Below are 22,147 nucleotides of genomic sequence, written 5' to 3'. Positions count from 1 at the left end.
TGAAGATAATGAATAAATTTTTGTGTTTTCCTGCTTCTTTAATTCTCAGAGTTGTGGAAAGCTAATTGGATGCAATTCCCTCCCTTCTTCGAAGGAAGAAAAAAGTATTGCCCGGTCCTAGTTCCGACTCCGAGAGAAAACTAGCAGTATTTCTAAACATATCATGCAAGAGCTTGATAGTCATTCAACTAATAAGAACGCCACTTGAATCGTGTCTTTTTGTCATTTCCATACCCATGGACCATAAAATTAAAAAGAACACAAATTCTGGGAACAGTTGAGAATGAATAACAATATGAAACACCCAAAGGAAATGTGGAGGCGTTAAATGGTGTGCGCGAATGCCTACGATATTTATGGACACAATGAAAAATGCAGAGACGAAGTTGCTTATATAGTAAAGACTGCATCTACCATTACTCAAAAATGATAACCAATCAATGAATTTGTAGGCATAATTAAATGGACTCAGTAGTAGCTTACTTGTGTCCCTCCCCAAAGACCAAGATTTACCAAACAAAAAATTAGATTTTCATGGAGCCTCCAAAGCAGCTTTTTCTTCTTCTGAAGATCTTTGTGATCATCAATGTTCTTTCTGAACATGGCCATACACTGCTACCATAGAGGTAGTAATAGAAATCAGCGAAAGGATGATTGAAAGAAAACCGAGACTGTTAAATAATGATGATAACAAACCTGGAATTTTGTATCCTCAAGTTTTTTGATACATTTTAGAATACAGCTTGAAGCAGTGGAACCATAGCAATAAAACTTCACATGTGGAGAGGCCACAAGACTTTCCAGTTCTTCTTTGTCTTCAACAGAACAAACCTATAAGAAGAGACGAGAGAGGGAAGGAGAGAACAGATAACAACTAAAATTATTATCTTAAGAAATACACAACTGAATGAAGAAGCCTCTAGAACGAAGTTTTCTTAAACCAACAGCGAAGTCCAGAGCTCACCTTTGCATCAAGTAAATTTTCCAGACTGTTGATGCTTTTGGAATAATTAGCTTGATTTGATCCACCTATAAGAGCAATGAATCTGCTTAAATAACTCAAAACAATTAAGCTTGTGTGTCATAAGGGAAATGTTGAACTCCCACCATGGGGGCAATAATGGCATCCCCGGGCAGCCAGCATCGATCTGAACTATCCTTTTGTTCCATGGTAATTGACAGGAGATGGTTCAATAATCATGCTGATCAGATGATCCTAAACCCTTGAATGTTGGTCTTTTTTTCATAACCATCCATTTTTACAAGCCATAGATTGGATGGTTAGCATCATCTAACCAAAGTGCTTGTTCAGAATTATAAGTAATCCACAATCGAACCTACTGAATGGAAGGTTAGGATCACCCAATCTGCACATTTTTGCATCATGGCTGGCAAACAGTGGTATGAAGCGAATAAACAGTCTAGATCAGTCGTTGGCCATCTGCATGGAATTTAAAAGTTTTGAGAGTATTGTTAACATCCATGTGAAGGTATTATACGTGTGAATGTGAAATGCTCACTAGTTGGACAATAAGTTACTGTCCAACTAGAGTAAAAGTGCCAACATGTCAACACTAAATGATATCTAACCCATCCATAAGGTTGGCCTGTACGTGAACAATACCTTGTGCAAAAAACAAGGCGATCCACTCCATGGGTGCACACTGTAGAAATAATGGACAGCTTCCAATATGATCCAAAGTACAAGTGGGGCCCACTTGATGAGTGGGTTAAGCTTTTCTTGAAGATCTTCATGGTGGGGCCAACCTTTTGGATGAGTTGGATGCCATACAGACATGACTTATTGCCAGTTACCCAGTAGACGGACCATAACCTAGCAGTTCAACTAGTCAAACACACGCTCACGCACAGAGATAGAGAAATGCACACATGGATACACACTCATATAAATACATGTATGTATGTATGTATGAATTAACATATCAAATCCATTCACTGGATTTAGAAAAGGGAAGAAGAAAAAAAAAATGAATGAATGAATGAATGAATGAAAAAGCTGATATTTCCATTTTATTTTTATTTAAAAAAAAAAAAAAGCCAAGAGAAATTACCATTCAGGGATAAATTAAAAAGACGCAGAATAGTAACAATCCAGTTTCAAAAAGAACTAGTTTTTCCAGTAGGTCCTGTTTGGATAGGATGAATATCTTAATAAAGAGAGGAAATCAAAAGAGTTTTCCCTGATGGGACAGTTTCACCCAATTGTGAATGCAACAAACCATGGAAATATGTTTTGCTTTCCACCTTAACTATGGAAAAACAAAAAGTGTCACATTTTTTCACCTCTTGACTTGTACATTAGGGGATAGAGTTGGTAGGTGATGATTCATTCCTCCAGGTTTATGACCCCATGAAACCCTCAGCTACTACCAAATCCATTTTCTATTTGTACTCTCTCAAGGTCGCCCAAGCTCTCAAACGCCTCTGCGCCAAGGGTACCCTGTTGCTGCATCAAGTGACCTCTCTGCACTCAATCTCCTGCTGTCATGTTTAGATACACCGGACAGCACCATCATTGCTTCCCACTTTAGAGCCTTCTTCAACCAAAATAAATGTACAGCTTCTACCTACTTGCAAAAATCCTGAAATAAGTTGAAAATACTTCCAAAATCCATCATTTTTGAAGCTATTCTTGCTGCTGATCTCACTGTATTTCATGGATTTAACACATGAACACTCGGTCTCCTGTGCAATGGGGTCATGTTGTGGGTTGTCTATGTATTCTAATTTTTTGCTTTATTTCTTCGGTATTTTTCTTTGTTTCTAGTATTTTTTATGTGAAGAAGTCAGTTCCTTTACGAGTCCTTGTAGCTTTTCTACGAGGGTTACACAAGGGGACCACCATCTGAGTGTATGGTATCTGACTGTGGGACCTTTTTTTCTATTGAATGAGAACCATTTGAAATCTTCTTTTGATCTGCTATCAGGTTGTCAATCAGATGGCTATGATCATCCAGTCTGCATAAACTCAAGGACCATAGTCCTAGCACATCCGTTATTAGTCCACCAGATGAATGATCTAATCCAACACATTTCCAATTCTTGTAGCCCAAAAAATCAAGCAGATCCAGCCATCAGGTGGCCCTCCATGTGAAGTATCTGGTTTGGGTGGTCGCCACTTCTCTTCTATGATGTGTCCCACTAGTCGTATGATGTTGAGGTGGATAGCAAGATAAATGTTCAGCAATTTCATTTGGGGGGCCATCATATATTCCAGTAGGAATAGTGTACAGAACTTTGGAGGTACAGCAAGTAGATAAGTGCAGCCCACTTACACTGACAGATGGCTGACAACACCCGACTTGTACATTGGAGTCTAGTTATGTCCATGTGGCTGTAGAATTTTCTTCTAGCATCAATATGTGGCCGTAGGATTGTTACTTGTAGCATAGGTGTATGTTATTGTCACAATTGTAGTGGAGCACCATATAAATTTCAGCTAGAATTCCTCACTTTTGCATGCCAATCCAAACAGATGAAAGGGAATGGAATTGCATATTTTCCACAGCAACTCTTGCAGCATTACAAACAGGTGGGAAGGAAATGAATATTCAGTGGTTTTACCTAGGGAACACATGCTTTCAGATTCCACTTTTCTTTTCCATTTCCACCTTTTGGATTCACCCTATCCAAACAGACCTTAAGGATTTCAAGTTTGATTTCAATTCCAAATTTCCAATACATGTTTCCAGCCAATTAATATTTTCTGGAGGGAATTTTGCATACTTGTTCTAGAGTTTTGGGGTAGAAGAAGAAGTAGCCCACCTAAGAATTACAATGATTGTTTCAAAACAGGTTTTGACAAGCAATACAGAAAAATCAATATACGGTGTCCCATGGTGATTGATATTAAAGATGCAACTACATGGATGGTTTAGTGCTGTCTATAGTTGTAATGTGAAAGTTTTGTATTAAGATCCCGCATGGAGCATTTATATGAAGTGATCTTACCCCTATCAATACAAGTGAGAATGATGGTTCAGCAATCCAAACCACTGACATGATGGTGTCAACCATGGGTTACACATGCACCAAAAACCCACCATTTTGGAAGATACATGTATCCTGAATGTGGATCTTTGCTGTATTTTCTTTACTAGCTGTATATTTTTCTAGCCAAAAATACCAATTGTAGGTTTAGGATTTCCCTACCTGGGAGGTTTTGGTGCATAGATCAGCCACAATGGAGCCATAGCATCACTGGTTTGGATCAATTAATGATGGGGTCTGACTTGTACAAACTTTACACACAAACCTACCATACAAACTCCGGATACCTCTTTTAGAGGAAGAAGAGGCCTTGGAGCACACCTGCCAATATGGAACATTTACAGGAAATCCAAGCCGTTCATCTAGTGGGGCCCATCATGACATGCCTTTGCCCCAAAGAAAAGGCTAATCCATTAAGTAGGTGGGCAACACATGTCGAAGATAGAACATTGATCATCCATTCCTAAGCATACATTTTTTTCTTTCATTTTTGTTTGTTAGCTTTCGAGTTGAATCAAGTTTTGTCTGTCTTCGATTTTAGCTCGAACAAATGGACTTTCAATTCGAGTTTTCAAGGTTTTTTTTTTTTTTTTTTTTTTTTTGAATAAATCCAAGTTTTCAAGCTTTTCAAACCATGATCAACATAACCTCATAAATTCGTCAAATTTTTTAACTAAGCAGCTTGGCCTTTTTTCTTTTTCCTTGTACATGAGATAAAGGGCCCGTTTGCTAGTAGGACACAAAATATGGCAGGGACATTTGCAGCCAAGTTGTAATTAGTATACCTTTTCTTAACACTTCATTTGTCTTGTAGTGTTTGAAGTTTTACATGAGAAATCTTTAAAATATTGTTAATTATACTATGGTGTGATTGCTAAAGGACAAACGATATGAAGAAAAAGTTAACCTAAGCGTGGCTTTGAACAGGATGTTCATGCATGCCTACATTTTACACTTCTCATTCCCTTCTTAGCTACCCATCTGTCATCGGTGAATTTGTTGAGGGATCTCATTGGTTTTTACACTTTTGTTTCACAGCATCTCAGTTCAGAATTGTTGTTCAGGAACCACTTTTGTACTTCCTTTATTTTTCTTTCTTTCTTTCTCTCTCTTTTTTGAGATTTTGGGGAAAGGGTGGCAATGAGCCAGGTAGCCAGTCCCACCTAACTCAAATTAAGTGCGGTTTGGGCCTGATAATCAAGCCTGTAGGGGGCTGGAGCCGGGCTCAAGCCATCTCAATTTCATTCTGGTGGGGCTCAGCTTGCTATTTTGAGCTTTTACAGGCTCAAGCCTACTACCTTCCATGTTGGGACAGATACAACATGAGCTTGTCCCGGCCCATTACCACCCCTGCTTTTTGGTGCTTGATGCATCAAGGTATTTCTTCCACACAACTTGAATCAGTTCAACTTCTGTTGTAGAAGGATGACAGCAAAACATTTGTGATTTGTGAGAGATTGTTAAGGATGCATACCCAATTTTGCTGTTTTAGAACTATAACCATGTGTTCTTACATCACCATATTGCATTATGAGGTTAGTTGCACATTGATTATTTGTCCCAATGGCCTTAGACTATGATCAATATAAAGTGGTGTCTTGTAGTTTAATATGTCAAAGTCATTTGAGGTTAAGGTTTACTTTCAGACCTGAAATGCCACAATCTCTAACATCAGTCCATTAAAAATATTTTCTTTTCTTTTCTTTTTACTTCTTTCTTTTTTCCTTTTTCTTCTTTTTTTTTTTTGTAATGTGTCAAAAAGACTTCTTAGAAAGGAAATAATTTTTATTAAAAAAAAAAAAAAAATCACTCTTCTCAATGAGAAGTGAGTAATTGATAACAACTGAGACAGAAATTTTATTACCTTTCCCTATCACCGGAGATGCAGTCATGCCAAATATGCGTGGACGCTTTGTGTTGTTCGTTTTATAGAACTCCTACATTGTTCTCAACAATAGCCATGTCAAGAAATCAGGCTACCGATGCTAAATATTTTGAGCCGAATAAACATTTCATTGTCAACCACATACACACCTTCATGATTTGTGCATAAGGATGCCTGTTTTGTATTTGTGCATGATGACATTCATCAAATATCAAAAGCGCAATTATCTCCATCCTGATAAAACAATGCTCTAAATTACGGAGAAGTATTTGGGGGGTCATAACAAGAACCTGCACAGCTCAACACAGCAGACAATGTATTATAGACCAAAAATGGGTGAATAATGACCTATAAGAAAGCCCCATGATTGTTCTCTAAATTTTCTCGGAAATATATATATATATATATATATATATATATATATATATATATATATATATATATATATATATATATATATATAAATAGAGTGAAATCTCTGCTGAATATAATAACAACAGATCACAAGGCAATCAAAAAGAGAACTACAATCAAGAAGAGGTAAAGAACATAAGAACAATAGTAACCACAAAGGAATCTCCAAAGTATCACAAGAAATCAAAGCATCAATGGTCAAACAATATTCAATGAATAAAGGATGACAAAAGATTGCGTCTAGTTAGTAAAAAGTATGGCTGAAGATATATTTCCCAACAGTATAATATATAATGGCCTTCTGCCCGCAAAATCAAGAAAAAATAGAACTTCAAGGAAGCAAAGAAGGAAAAAGCCTGGTAAGCACAATAATCAGTAGTGGGCAGACAGTGTATGTCCTTGGCAAAAGTGAGGAGAGGGGGATCACCCAACCCTAACTCTCATTCTTTTTCTTTCTTCCATTCTCTTTCAACTTTCTTCTTCTTTTATCCTCTTTTACTTTGTAAATCCTCTATATTACCAAAAAATCATGCTTCTATTATGAGCTTATGAGAATTAGCATACTTTTGAATAGGCAACAATGAACTATATGAGTTTAGGATTTTCTATAAACTAAATTGGGTAATCAACAAGAAAGGAATAGAACTGATCGGATAAAGGTAACAGTACCACAACTTGTGGCACCATACCATCTTTCCCCATGGTGTGGCTCACCTAACAAGCGGAACTGTCTCATTTTTGCTCCAGTTCATCTTCATGGTGGTGCCTACTGCTTTCATGGTAATGATGTCCTACACAAGTGACATGTTTGCAGGAAAGATGCGATGGTAACATGAGCTGCGGCACCTTGCCTGTACATGATCAGTTCTCATAAATGGAATGAAACATTTCCAGAGAGTGAAAATAAATGTGTCACCCCACAAAATCATGAAAAACAAACTTCAATGAAATGTACAAGAAATCACTGAAAACCAGGTAGAATAAACCTGAGGATTGATTCAAAGCATTTCTCAATTCTCATAGAGAAGCTAGAAATGATAAGATTTGTTTTTTGAAGCCTTCCTTAAAGAAAGAGTCATAAGCCAGTTAGGATGGTAGTTGTTATTCTTGGTGATTAAATCCAAATTTGTTATTTGCTAGCTTTTGTGATTGTGGAACATATTATTTGTTATTTGCTATATATATATAAAAAAAAAAAAAAAAAAAAAAAAAAAAAAAAAAAAAATTATTACTTTCCAAACTGCTCATGTGGGTTGAGATCCGTGGATCATGATCATATTCCATGGTCCAACCTAGGGCCTGTTTGCTAAAACTTATTTTCAGCACTTATCACTGAAACGAGCCATTTTCAGTGATTTTCCTTCATTCAGATCGTTTGGTAAATTCAAAAAATTAAGTGCTTAATTTGGATTTTCACCAGAATAACGGTTTTTTTTTTAAAGCTTCCCTCATTTGACTTTAACACTAAACACGGAATGCGGCAAGTGATTTGCGTTTTTTAAAAATTGCGAATTTCGACTACAATATCCCTAAAACATTTGCTAAATGACAGCTTTGACCTTTCTCAAGTGACTCGTGAAAGCTTTAACATGGCAAAGATCCTTGGGCCCCACCATGATGTATGTTTTACATCCACACTATTCATCCATTTTGCCAAATCATTTTAGGGCATGAGCCAAAAAATGGGGCAGATCCAAAGCTTATGTGGACCACACCACACAGAGTAGTGGGGCAATGACGCCCACCATTGAAACCTTCCCAGGGCCCATCATGATGTTTATTTGCCATCAACCTATTCATGAGGTCATACAGACCTAAATGAAGGAAAACGCAAATATCAGCTTGATCCAAACTTCAGTGGTCCTAAGAAGTTTTCAATGGTAGGTGTTTACTCACCACTATTTTCTGTGGTGTGGTCCACTTGAGCTTTGGATCTGCCTCATTTTTAGGCTCATGCCTTAAAATGATCTAAAAAAATGGATGGACGATGTGGATATAACAGATATATCATGGTGGGGCCCACAAAACTTTGCCGCGTAAACACGAGAGCAACCTAAGTGCAATTTCTATGCTTAGGAATCGAAGCCAAACTGGATCTGGAAGGAGCATTTTATGGGATAACCCGGTAACACATTAGTGGTTGTTACCCTAACTGTAACACCCCATACTTTCAATACACAAGTGTTACCATGAAACGCCACCCATAGATTGAGCTACCTGACTATCTAAATATAAACCAAAAGATAGATTCTCAAGTACAAAGGCTTTAGGATCCCTATAACTGGCGAGAAACGCCTTTATGACAATTTCAAGTTGAATCCCAAGATCCGATTCTTCAAATTGTCGAGCAATCATTGGATTGAGATTAGTCAAGACCTCACTTCATATAATGATGGCTCTGATCATCGGAAACAGCTATTAGATTCAGTTGGAGACCTTAAAGGACTTTTGGATAATTGTGGATCTGTCCTGAAATGATTCAGACGTTTAGATTCACGACCATTCGTTCAATTGAGATGTAGGAATGGCTAACTATAGAAATGATCATGAAATTGACTCTAAAATGGACAACTGTCGTCAATCACCATTGATGATTATATTTGACCGCAATCTGACCATGAGATCGACGAGAATCCATAACTAAATACCCAGATCTAAAAATAGGGCCCACAACCCTTAATCTACCGATCCATCACTTAATCATCACACCTAGGCCATCAGACCACAAATTCGACTGTTAAATCTCATCTAGGCAGACCCTAGAACGCTAGTAACCACTAATGATCAAATTGAATACAATCTGGCCATCGGAATGGCAAAAATACAATTAAATAACCAAAAATCTGGATTTATGGCCCATCTAACTACTGGATCTACTGGAAAATTAGCATAATGACCTATCAGGAGCAGTAGAACAAAATGAACGAAGTAGATCTCATCATAAACACCAATGTGGACCCCACCTTAGTTGTGTGTACGCAAAGTATGCATGCACTCGCAGCACACTGAGCCCGTCAACACGGTTTGACCATGTTGACCCGATAAAAATAAGAAAAAGGAGATTTTCTCTCCTTCGTTTTTTTTTTCCCACTAGCAGTAGATTTGAAATCGGGCCCACCAAGTCAATCCCGATCAACGATCTGAACCGTCCATCGTGCACGGGTGAGGGTCCCAACCAAAACAAGGGTGGTTGTACACCTAGAAGCACATGTGCGTGCTTGCAATCACTGACACAAAACAGGCGTGTGTGCAATGTTTTACGAAGACGGGAATTTCCATTTTCTTCTTTCGGTTGCCTTGCTTGCAATCCGTAAAAGCTTCTCACTCTCAATCCCAGCCACTTAACCCGACGCATCCTGGCCCTTCAACTATTCCGCATTTTAGGGTTTCCTCGGCTACATAAACGGCGGAAGGAATCTTAGCCCTTTTGTTGCTAGCACAATTCCTGTCGTTGGATTTCTTCTAAGAAACCTCCGAGAGCATCGCAACCGTCGATGATAGGGAAACCAACAAGGCCATCTCACACCGATTTGAATTCTCACAAAAAACTCGTGAGTGCGTGAGTAATAGCCGCGGCCAAAAATCTCGGAACCCACCGAGTTTTTGGGCAAATCTCTCCATTTGGTGGGCCCCAGAAGATTCAGAGGACCAATCCAACCCATCTATAACTCTTGGATCGAAGGATCAACCATCGAGTGGATAGTTGCCATGATCAACCTCACAGTCTTCTCCGCCGACTTATGATCTAATGTGGTCATCTAGTGGGCCGGTAACCCAAAAATCAATCTCGTATGGCTGATCAGAGCCATGCAACCTATTTCAATATGAACCATCAGATTGCCACCATGTTGCATTTAGATTCAAAACCAACACAGCTAACTAATCTAGTGATTAGTTAGCATTCGAAAGGTCTAGAACGAGATTAGTAGGGCCTATTAAAGGCTACCTTTTAGGGCAGCCCATTCCAAAAATAGAAAGAAAAATCGGAAAGAGAGGGGAGTGAGGGGAGTGAGTTTCACACCGCCGCACAGAGACGGATCGACTCAGTTCGAGTCGCACGTTGGGGGCGAGTCCAGACTCGCTCTGGTTTGGCAACGAGTGAAAAAAAAAAAGGAAATGAGAAGAAGATGTCGGAGAGAAAGAAAGCAAGAGAGAAGAGAGAGAGAGAGAGAGAGAGAGAGAGGGAGTGCAGCTTGCCACGCTAGCTCAACTCGAGCGAGTCGAGGAGCCGAGTCTAGACCGAGTCAAGTTAGGTCGGGTCCAAGCATTTCTGAACTTCCAAAAATAGAAAGAGGAAATGGAGAGAAAAGGAAGAAAGCACGAAGAAAGAAGAAGAAGAGGAAGACCAATAGGGGAGGACGAGCTTAACTCGGTCCGAGTTGCGGTTCGTTGGCTCAACCCGTCTTCACCGAGTCAAGCTGAGTTGAGTCAGGTGAGTCTGGTTTGACCCAGCCATCCTGTTGGACATGGGTTTGAAAGAGAAAAGCAAGAAGAGAAAGGGAAGAGACAGAGGGAGAGGAAGTGGGGTGAGTCGCTGAGTCGACTCGGTTCAAAACCGAGCCAAGTCGCTGACTCACTGTTTGGTCGGGTCCAAACCTTGCTAGAACTTCACAACAGAGGAAGAAAAGAAGAAAAGAAGAAGAAAAGATGAGGAAGGAGGATAATCGACTCAATCGGCTATAACCGAGTCGACCCGCCGAGTCCTGAACCTAGCCCAGCCTAGGTTCGGGTCAATCAGGTCAGGCAACACTGGAAAATCGCTAGTGACAATTGTAGCTGATTAGAAAAGCTCTCTGACTTGTTCGCATGGAATTTACGCTGAGATCGATCGAGGCAAACCAAGTTCTGCCAAGTTCGGGGACGAGTCGAATCGCCGAGTCAAGCTACTGAGTCGACTAATGCTTCGATCCTAAAGTGTGCGCGTGAATTCCAACAAGCGTTGAAAAGTAGAACCGACTTGAGAGGTGAGGATCACACTTCAAGCTTTTCTACATCATGATAGTTAGCTTTGTTCATTTATGGTATTGATTGCTTAATGTAGTATCAAGTGGAAATGATGATAAATGTTAGTTTCTAATTGAGTGATTCTTTATAAATGATTGATGATCGGATTAACTTCAAGTATTTGAACATGCTATGGAACTCAAATATCTCTATTCTGGTTTGAAATGAACACTTTATATGTGTAGGTGTTATTGATATTGTGCGTGGCTTGTTTTACCACTTGCGATTACTTGATAGTGTTTTTGGAGGTCCTCGAACTAGTGGTCATTTTGCCTAATAGATTAAATAGAATGTTTGTTGTGAACTTACCATCTTATGAATTATTTATGCATGTGTAGCTTTTGGGAATCATATCTTTTTATCGCATCCTTGAATGGAATAATTGCCCCTTGCGGCTTTGGTGGAATAATTGCCCTATATGGCTTTGATAGATTATTTTCGTATAACCATGCGATGGTAAGTTCCACCTGATGAACTATGATTGACCACTAGTTGAAGAGAATACCATTAAACATCCTAATGTTGGACTCTCATGGGCCGCGGATGGTGGTATGGGACACTATGCCCAAGACGTCGGCCTATGCTAGGCAGGGAATGCCAAATCGGTTACGTATCGGCCGTATCGGCCGATACGTAACGGTAACGGTACGCACCGTTACCCGATTCGGGGCCGAAACGGCCGATTCCAATTTTTGTACCCGTATCGGCCGATACGGGCGTAACGGCCGATACAGGCGTAACGGTCAGCCGTAACGGTCAGCGCCGTAACGGTCGAAAAACGGCCATTTTTTTTTGCATTTTAAGCTCCGTTTTTTATGTTTTTTCGAAACTTCTTGCTTCCAAACTCCTTCTCACTCCTTCTACTACTAATTTCGACCAACCTTGGCTGGATATTTGAGGAAAAAACACATTATATTGGCGGATTTTGTTGAATCAAAGCTTGGTGGGCCATATTTCACAAATTTGTCAAAAATAGGTATTTATACTTTTTTTAATATGTTTTGTTGTTTTAATTATCTGATATGATGTGTTAATCATAGTAGAACATGTTAATATGCATTTTACAGATTTGGGGTGCCATTTAATATTTTTTTCTATTTACGCATGAATTTTGCCCCTTTTTTTTAAAATTCAAAAAATCAATTTTTAATGATTGTTTTGCTGTTTTAATCATTCCATATGATGTGTTAATCATAGTAAAACATGTTAATGTGCATTTTACAGATTTGGGGCCCCATTTTATATTTTTTAAATATTTTTTTCTATTTACGCATGAATTTTGCCCCTTTTTTTTAAAATTCAAAAAATCAATTTTTAATGATTGTTTTGCTGTTTTAATCACTCCATATGATGTGTTAATCATAGTAGAACATGTTAATGTGCATTTTACAGATTTGGGGTCCCATTTTATATTTTTTAAATATTTTTTTCTATTTACGCATGAATTTTGCCCCTTTTTTTTTAAATTCAAAAAATCAATTTTTAATGATTGTTTTGCTGTTTTAATCACTCCATATGATGTGTTAATCATAGTAGAACATGTTAATGTGCATTTTACAGATTTGGGGTCCCATTTTATATTTTTTAAATATTTTTTTCTATTTACGCATGAATTTTGCCCCTTTTTTTTAAAATTCGAAAAATCAATTTTTAATGATTGTTTTGCTGTTTTAATCACTCCATATGATGTGTTAATCATAGTAGAACATGTTAATGTGCATTTTACAGATTTAGGGTCCCATTTTATATTTTTTAAATATTTATTTCTATTTACGCATGAATTTTGCCCCTTTTTTTTAAAATTCGAAAAATCAATTTTTAATGGTTGTATTACTGTTTTAATCATGCCATATGATGTGTTAATCATAGTAGAATATGTTAATGTGCATTTTACAGATTTGGGGTGCCATTTTATAATTTTTTAATATTTTTTTCTATTTACGCATTAATTATGGCCCTTCTTTTTTAAATTTAAAAAATAATTTTTTAATGATTGTTTTACTGTTTTAATCATGCCATGTGATGTGTTAATCATAGTAGAACATGTTAATGTGTATTTTACAGATTTGGGGTGTCATTTTATAATTTTTTTCTATTTTCGAATTAGTGACTTTATGTTTTTATTTGCTTATATTGGACAGGTTTTGCCTTGGAGCTTCTTAGGGTTTAGTTAGAATATAAAATCATCTTTATTAACATAGGTCATACACTCATACTCAAATCTAATTATCTAGTGTCTACCTAAGCCTAAAGAAATGTCTGGATCTGGCCAACAACAAGTAAGTGATGATATTGGATGGCAACATTGTGAGAGGGTTGGTGGTACTAGGCACCAAATGAAGTGCAAGTATTGTGATAGACTAGTGATTGGTGGAATTACCGAAAGAGATAATTTGGCAAATCAAAAGGGTCAAGTTGCCCCATGTAGTAGAGTACCGAAAGAGATAATGCTTTTAATGCAAGCTAGTCTGGATGAGTCGAAGGGTAAACGTGCTGCTGTACATAAGAAGAAATATGATATTTTGGATGCAGCTCGACAGTGTTTGGTTCTGAATATATGGGCATTCGTGATGAAGATATTATTGATTCCGACGAAGATTCAGATCAAGAACTTACTATAGCTAGGAGAGAGAGCTTGCGTCTAGCTCGTGAAGAGGAAGAACGTCGCCGCATGTTTGGCACGCATGGGTCAGTGCATGATACAGGGGGGGGGGGAGGGGGCAGTGGGAGTGCAACTGGCAGTGCAACTGCTTCTACAGGTGGGGGTTGGGGGGGTAGGTTTGGTGGGTTACGACGTATGTTTGGGAGCCGACGACAGACATCTTCACGTGATACCCCTATACGTTTAGATGAAGAAGTAAATGAGTCTAGGAGACCCTCTATTGATCCAATCCTATTTAGGAAAGAATCAACTAAACAAAAGAAAATAAAACAAATGTGGAGTAGAACTTCCATTGAGAAATTAAGTAGAGCAGCAGCAAAGTTATTTATACATGCCAACATACCTCCTAACGCGCCAATTCTCCATATTGGCAAGTGGTAATTGATGCGGCAGAGGTAAAGGAATAAAAGCTCCCACGACTAAGGAGATTAGGGGAAATGGACAAATGCAAGTATGCGGATGTGAAAGCATACGCGGCTACCTTTAAACCCTGTATGGCAAGCCGGAGGATGTACAATCATGTGTGATGGTTGGGTGGCCCAACCGAGACGCGATGATCAACTTCATGGTATCTGCCACTTAGGAACTATATACCACAAGTCAATTGATGCCTCAGAGGCAACAAAAAATTCTACTTATATTAATGGACTAATGGATAAAGTTGTGGACGAGATTGGAGAGGAGAATATAGTGCAGATTGTGACAGATAATGAAGCAACATATAAGCTTGCAGGACATATGTTGATGGATAAGAGAAAACATCTTTTTTGGTCACCATGTGCTGCCCATTGTATTGATCTTATATTGGAAGATATTGGGAAGAAGAAGAATGTTAAGGAAATGGTCGAAAGGGCAAGGGAAGTGACGACGTTTATTTACAACCATAATCAAGTAGTTGCAATAATGAGAAAGTTCACGAAAGGACGAGAGTTGTTAAGGCCTGCGGCGACTAGATTCGCAACAAACTTTATAGCATTAGAGAGTTTATTCCAGCATAGAGAAGAGTTGAGTGAGATGTTCGCTTCTCGAGAATGGCTCAACACAAAACATGGGAAGAAGGTCAAGGCGATCCTAAAGGTGATGAAGCCACTAATGAGGGTACTCCGTCTTGTTGAATCCGATGAAGCACCTACCATGAGCTTCCTATATGATGCCATGGATAAGGTAAAGCTTGCTATTCAACGTGATTGTAGAAGTTGGCAGACTTATTGGAAGATGATCGACAAGAGATGGACAAACCAACTCCATCACGATCTTCATGCAGCAGGTTACTACCTAAATCCTAGGTATAGATATGCCCAATCATTTGTTGCGGATGATGAAGTTCGTGTCGGGCTAAAAAATGTGATAAAGAGATTAGAGCCTGACTTAGATCTGCAAATAAAGGCATTAAATGAATTAGATACATTTGGAAATCGCCTTGGTAGCTTTGGAGATGCTCTTGCACAGCATGCAGCATCTAGATTGCAACCGGCCGAATGGTGGATTAATTTCAGAGAGAGTACGAAGGCTCTCCAAAAAATTGCAGTAAAAGTTTTGAGCCAGACAACATCTTCCTCTAGCTGCGAAAGGAATTGGAGTTGTTTTGCGCTCATTCATTCAAAGAATAGGAATAGATTGCAGACTAGAACATTAGATAGACTTGTCTTCATGCACTACAATATAAAACTAAGAATGCGACGACATCATAGGAGCATTACAGCTGCTGATGACGGAGACTACTGTCCAATAAACTTGGATAATATTTATGATGAGGATGACCCACTTCTACCTTGGTTGGAAACAAGGGAAAAACAAATTGAAGAAGATAGTGAAGAATTGGAAATTGATGACCCAGAAATACGCAGAGAGCAACAAGAGAGTCGTGCAGATGTGTTGGACCCAGTAAGAGGGGCAGCGTTTATGCCACGTACAGATACGGCTCAAGATCAACAAAGGGTACGAGCAGTGGTAGCGTGACCGTGTCGGATGAAGACGATGACCCCCCTGCCCTTGGTGCTGGCACTTCTGGTGTTGCTCAGTGCCCTATACAGCCGTCTACAGATCACGATGTCGATGAACAGCAACGAGGTGGTACACGAGGTCGGACTTATGAGTATACCGAGTCACGATACAGCCAGCAGGAGGTGGGTACATCTAGTGGTGCACCGGGTCCGAGAGGTTCGAAACATCAGCAGGCTCATGGTCTTGGTTATTATGATGGATATTCTTATGGTGAATTGAATTATGATGGTTATACTGAGCCTGTTCCATCACATTCATGTTGGAGTAGCCCTCCTGATCAATATCCATATGATTATAGATATCCAGATTCAAATCCAAGTTACTCATCACAGCAGATGTACTCTCAATCTCAAGATTCTCAACAACCTGAGTATGGGCACCAGTATGGCTATTCGACGGGCACTGGTGGATATCCTTATTCCGGGTCAGAGTCGTTGCCTAGTCAGGATCAGTCATCCTCTAGTTTCGTTGATATAGTATTTCCTTCTGGCACTGGATATTATGGATATGTAGCACCCCTCAGCCTGATGGTGACGATGACGATGATGTGGAGGTCGAGCAACCACAAAAAAGTAGATTTTCATTTTGGTGGTGACTTGTGATTGTGACTTGTGAGTATATATTTGTGTTAAGGTAAGTATTTGTTGCAGCAGACAGCTCACAACAGTATTATTGCAAGAAGCCATGCACACACTTGACACTGCCGAACTTGTATTTAAAATAGCTCCCCTGACAACCAATCAAGTAATCCTTAATCAAGTTGCAGGGGAGTATATCAGACACTACTAATTATTTTTTTTAATATTCTTGACTTGAGGATGACAGGTCATAGACAGGAATTACACTATCACAGTCACGTGCATGGTGCACGGTGCACCACACTGCACAGGACCACAGGTATGTTCGAGAAATTCCTCAAAAATAATTGCAAACACCTGATGTAAGATATTTTCATTTTACATTCATTCTAATATATCTATCATTGATAGTAGATAGTTAGAAAATTAAATATATGAATTTTGTAGTCAAATTCAGGTTATCTGGTTCATAAATTCATCAGACAGTCCGATACAACTTCTCACCAAAGAGTGGACCGTTACACCACCATAAACATGTTCCAATTTATAAATGAATGCATATTTGGAATGCTTAGAATATTCTGGATTTAATCCATATTTTTTTGGCAAAAAAAAATGTTGCGCGGTTACGGGCCGTTACGCCCCCGTATCACCGTTACGCCCCCATATCCGTATCGGTTTTGGAGGACACCGTTACGCCAACCGATACCGATACGGGATACCTTGATGCTAGGTGACGAGCCCCCCATAGTGACCTTTGAACTTCCTTAAAATGGTTGTTTGAAATTAAAATAATAATGATTGAGCTAATCATGCATTTTCATGGCATACGGACTTTACCGGATGGTTGATGTAAGACAAGAGGGTTTTTCGGGTCACTACAGGCTGTACCATAGAGTATTTTACCGAGTGATCCTAAGTTATCATTGCGTGCATTCGAACCACCATGGGTTGTCCTTGTCGCATGGACTTTTCTGGGTGCCTAGTCCTCCTTAGGGCGTACCTTTGAGTATTTTTCCAGAAGACTAGTTCATCTTGGGTGTCCTCGTTGCATGGTCTTTTCCAGGTGGCTAGTTCTCTTTAAGGCGTACCTTTGTACACTTTTTCGGGTGACTAGTTCTCCTTGGGCAACCTTTTTGCCAGCCGGATGTGCATCCCCAGATATGTGAGCATGTGCATGCATTCATGCATTCATGCATTCAAACAAGAATATCATTATGAAATTTATTTAATGTTTGCGCATCTGATGAACTCTGTCCTATTACTATGATAGTCATTCTAAAATATTCATTTTAGACTGTTCTTGATAACTATGCTTAATCATCATGGTGTTTGATAAATCTTTAGGGATATACCTCACTAGGATAGCCATTGACGCTATCAAACCATATTCAGTGGGTGCAAGATATGTGGATAATGTACAGGTTGACTCTAGCGTGAAACATGAAAAGCTCGATGATCATGCGGCTCTAAATTCTAGTTCGTCATTTAGTTGTTCAATTTTTAGTTATGAGACATTGGTTTCTATTCCGCTAAACTGCACACTCTGATTTTTATTTTATTTTTTTTTAAATGTATGTGAAATTTGGAATTTGGGCTATCTTCAAAAGTAAACATTCGGGTTTTTAGAAAGCGAGTAGTATACTCAGGTTTCGAGAATCAAGGTGTTACACTAATTGTGGGGCCTACCTTGAAGCATGTGTTGTATCCACGTCACCCATCAATTTCTACATCTCGCTTTTGGCCATGGTTCCATTAATGAAGCAGATTCAATTCTCAAGTGGACTGCACCACTGGAAACAGTGGTCATTGAACGCCCACCATTAAAAACTTTCTAGGGCTCACTATAATGTTTATTTGCCATCCAAACTATTGATAATGTCACACAGACTATGAAGGGAAACAACAAATATCAGCTTGATCCAAAACTTTTGTAGCCCATGAAAAGTTTTTAATGGTGGGCATTCAATCCCTACTGTTTGGTTAACTTGACATTTGGATTTGCTTCATTTTTGTGACCATCGCCTAAAATGAGCTGTAAAAACTGATGAATGGCATAGATATAGAACACATACATCAAAGAGGGCACCACAATTGGGGTAACACGCACTAACAGGTATCACCTAATCCAGCCAGGTGGGTACGGCCCTGAAAATGGACCCACCTTGATGTATACATTATTTTTCCAGCTTTTAGTGAATGGTCCTAAAATTGAAGCAGATACAAATCTCAGGTGGACCACATCATACGAAACAATGGTCATTGAATGGCCCCCGTTAAAAACTTCCTACAGTCCACCCTAGTGTTTATTTGCCATCCAACCTGTTGATAAGGTCACACAGAACGACTTGGATGAAGGGAAAACGCAAATATCAGCTTGATCCAAAACTTTTGTGGCCCACAAAAAGTTTTTAATGGTCAATCACCACTGTTTCTTGTGGTGTGGTCCACCTGAGATTTGGATCTGCATCATTTTTTGGCTCATGCCCTAAAATGAGTTGACAAACAGATGGACAGCAGTGGATATACAACACATGCATCAAGGTGGGCCCCATGGTTCGCACCCACCCGGCTGGGTCGCAAGCTCTCAGCTTGATCCACATTCGTTGAAGATGACTTTGATACTGCCACAATGTTTAAAATGGAGGGAACTCGTCTACCATACAAGTTGCGTTACATAGATGTATATCCGTTTAGACCATCCAAGCTGTGTGTCCCATTGTAAATGGATCAAAGGCACAAAATCAAGGTCATCTAGAGATCTAACAATTCATTTTGTGGCTGTAAAATAAATGGATAAAACTAAATTGGTCAGGGTATAATGTCAATGGGCTAATTGGGATGGGCAATAAAATGTTTCATCTTATACTCTATAAAAAAAAATTAAAAAAAAAAAAAAAATTAAAAAAAAAAAAAATGAGACATCAAGGGCAAATATGACAAATTGTCAATTTTCAGACATTTTCATTTGTGTTTACCAAACAAGTTTTTTAGTGAAAAAAAGTGCTTATTTTCAGATATCAGGACCTTTTTTAGACAAATTAGCTAACAGATTTTTCAGTATTAAAATTCAGCACTTCACGTTTTCAGTACTTGTATTAATTTTCAGACCTTATTTTTCAGTTTACCAAATACCACCCTACAATAGCTAGTTGTCTACCAGTACAAAATCTAAAAATAAAGACTTCTTTGGGCGATGCATTCACAAAGGTGAAGAACATTCGCCATCCACAATTTGATGATGGACGCCAGTGCCCCTCACAAACCAAAAAAAAAAAAAAAGAGAGAGATGCATACTCTAACCCTACCTCTAGAAACTAGAAAGAGGCATGCTGACAGCAAATAAGAAACAACAGCAAGCTGTAGATTCAGGTGCTCTATAATTATAACCCTTCCAACCAGCTAGAGCATGAGGGCATAAACCTACAGGCAACACCAAGTCTCTGCAGGTAGCTGCTGATAAGGGATAACATTTGTGTGACTGATTCATCTTCATGATCCTAGCCTATTCTGAGCTATAGTCACGAAGAGTGAAGGGAAGTGGCAACATAATTGGGTGCAGGAAGCAGGGAAAGGTCTTTTTTAAAATGATAGCAAAAAAAAGTAAAACAGTCAGAAAATGAGAACTTAAGTCCAAGTCATGATTCAAAAGCAGGGGACAGCATCTAGCTAGAAGGATCTTTCAACTAAGATCCAAGCTTTTTGGGGCCTGCAAATTTCTGCAACACGATTGACCTTCAATAGTTAGATAATCTTTTATTAGAACACAACAATTTTATTAAGCGAAAGGAGCGGGAACAGCAAAGCAGAAACAAAAAGGAAAATGAAGAAAAGAAAAATGGCCTCGAAGAGCGTATAAAGCCAGTGACCCTCACGCCACTCACACCCAAAAAGGAAAGCCCCGTCACCCATGCTTAAAACTGTTACAGCTATGCAAAAGGAAATCCCCAATATCATAGAAGGAACAATAGAAGTTGGAGATCCCGGCCACGCGCTAGATCAATATCTTTGTTCCCCTGCTGAAACCTTACTTCTCCGGCTTGAAGCAACTCAATTTGGGAACTTTCTGAAACTCCAGCCTCAACGGAAAAGAGTAGGAGCAGCAAGGCACAAACTAACAAACAAAAAGGGGGGAGAGAGAGAGAGAGAGAGAGAGAGAGAATAAAGATGGCTCTTTGAGAGAGAATAAAGATGCCCAGCAAAGAGCCAAAGTGCCTGACCCTCATCACTAAAACCCAAAAAGGACAACCCCACCAACGACACTAAAAACCTTTACAACTGTATGGAAGGAACTCCCCAATACAAAAGTAAGCACAATGAAAAGTAAAAAATCCCAACACCATGCTCCTGATCAATATTTTTTATCCCCAGCAAAACCTTCTCCAGCTCTGAAGCAACTCCTTGGGAACATCGCAGAACTCCAGCCTCACCAAAGCCCATTCTGCCAAAGAAGCCACGAAACTGCTCTTGATGAAGTCAAGTGATCGAGTTTCACTGTCAAAGACTTTCTCATTTCTTTCTTTCCTAAAGTCCCCACATGATGGCACAAGGGAGAATTTTCCACAGAACTATTCATATTTCATATATCTGAGAAAGGACCTGCTAATGAGGTCTTTCACCAATTGGGAAGAAATCAGATAATTGTCCAATTCTGCCTCCTCCCAACACAAAAGGCGTATGTTTGGGGGAGAGGTACGCTCGTCAGCAACATCAGCAGGGAACATTTTGATTGCCTTAGGCAATCCATTATTGCAGTTATTATATTGACGGTCATAGTATAAGCATCATTCCAAACTGCATTCAATATTGTAAATGTCCAGTTTCAACTTTCAACTTCCTACAAGAAAAGAATCATACCTTCTAAAAGCAACTCTAAACATGCTTGCCTTGAAATTATCAAACATGTGATGGATAATTTTTATTTGCAAAATTATTGTATACAGACAGCTCTAGTTTCATTATGAAGGATTATCAAATCCAAAAGAAAATGTACAAGTATTACAGATCGAAAGGATGCATAAAGGTGGCTAACCTCATGTTGTTCAATCTCTTTTTCCCAATCATGATGGTTCTTCAAACGCTTACTATTGCCAAAGTAGCTCCCAACCTTGAAATTAGTGGAGTCCTCTATGACCATGGCTTGCTTCAAAAACATATACATATATTCTTATCCATAGCAATGAATACAACAAAATCTCTGAGTTGGAATTTGGAAAGAAGTGTAATTAGCGCATCCCATCATCAAATGATGACACGAGGAAATAGACAGCATGTATAGGTCCAACGGCCAAGTAATGAACAAAAGGATCAATCAACAATGACTGAAAATAACAATTACCTAAACATAACAGGCCATGGCCAAATGAATGGTTGCTCATTTGTCTCACCTAGTGCAATTTAAGCATTACAAAAATGTAGTACCACATCTATCAATTAGAACAACGAGGCATGCATGTGGTGCATGACAAAACATAACCTAGAACCCCATCCATACAATAAACCAACCAAGGATGAGCCGTAATTCCACAACTGCAAGATTAATCCTTCTCACTAATAAAGTGCTTGAAGATGAGGCTCCATGGGTAGCTT

At 38.9% G+C, this 22,147-nt stretch overlaps 1 protein-coding gene across 8 annotated transcripts in view; it reads right to left on the bottom strand.

The window, feature by feature from the left end:
- The window catches only part of LOC131216926 (endoribonuclease Dicer homolog 4-like), a 188,393-nt gene that overhangs the window by 152,740 nt on the left and 13,506 nt on the right, over positions 1–22,147 (bottom strand). For 6 of the 8 annotated variants that reach the window (XM_058211553.1, XM_058211557.1, XM_058211552.1 and 3 more), the window contains exons 3-8: positions 21,591–21,701; positions 6,046–6,186; positions 5,876–5,948; positions 965–1,029; positions 697–831; positions 484–612 (exon numbers count right to left, since the gene is read on the bottom strand). In XM_058211553.1, the coding sequence (XP_058067536.1) occupies positions 484–612; positions 697–831; positions 965–1,029; positions 5,876–5,948; positions 6,046–6,186; positions 21,591–21,701 (654 nt within the window). Of the gene's footprint in view, positions 1–483; positions 613–696; positions 832–964; positions 1,030–5,875; positions 5,949–6,045; positions 6,187–7,024; positions 7,150–21,590; positions 21,702–22,147 lie in introns of those variants that run through there. The other 2 variants (XM_058211551.1, XM_058211550.1) reach the window with 2 other exon arrangements.

The sequence above is a fragment of the Magnolia sinica genome, chromosome 10 (assembly GCF_029962835.1).
Source record: "Magnolia sinica isolate HGM2019 chromosome 10, MsV1, whole genome shotgun sequence".
Taxonomy (NCBI): domain Eukaryota; kingdom Viridiplantae; phylum Streptophyta; class Magnoliopsida; order Magnoliales; family Magnoliaceae; genus Magnolia; species Magnolia sinica.
The sequence above is the reverse complement of the archived record's forward strand: the minus strand, read 5'-3'. Positions and strand labels throughout refer to the sequence as shown.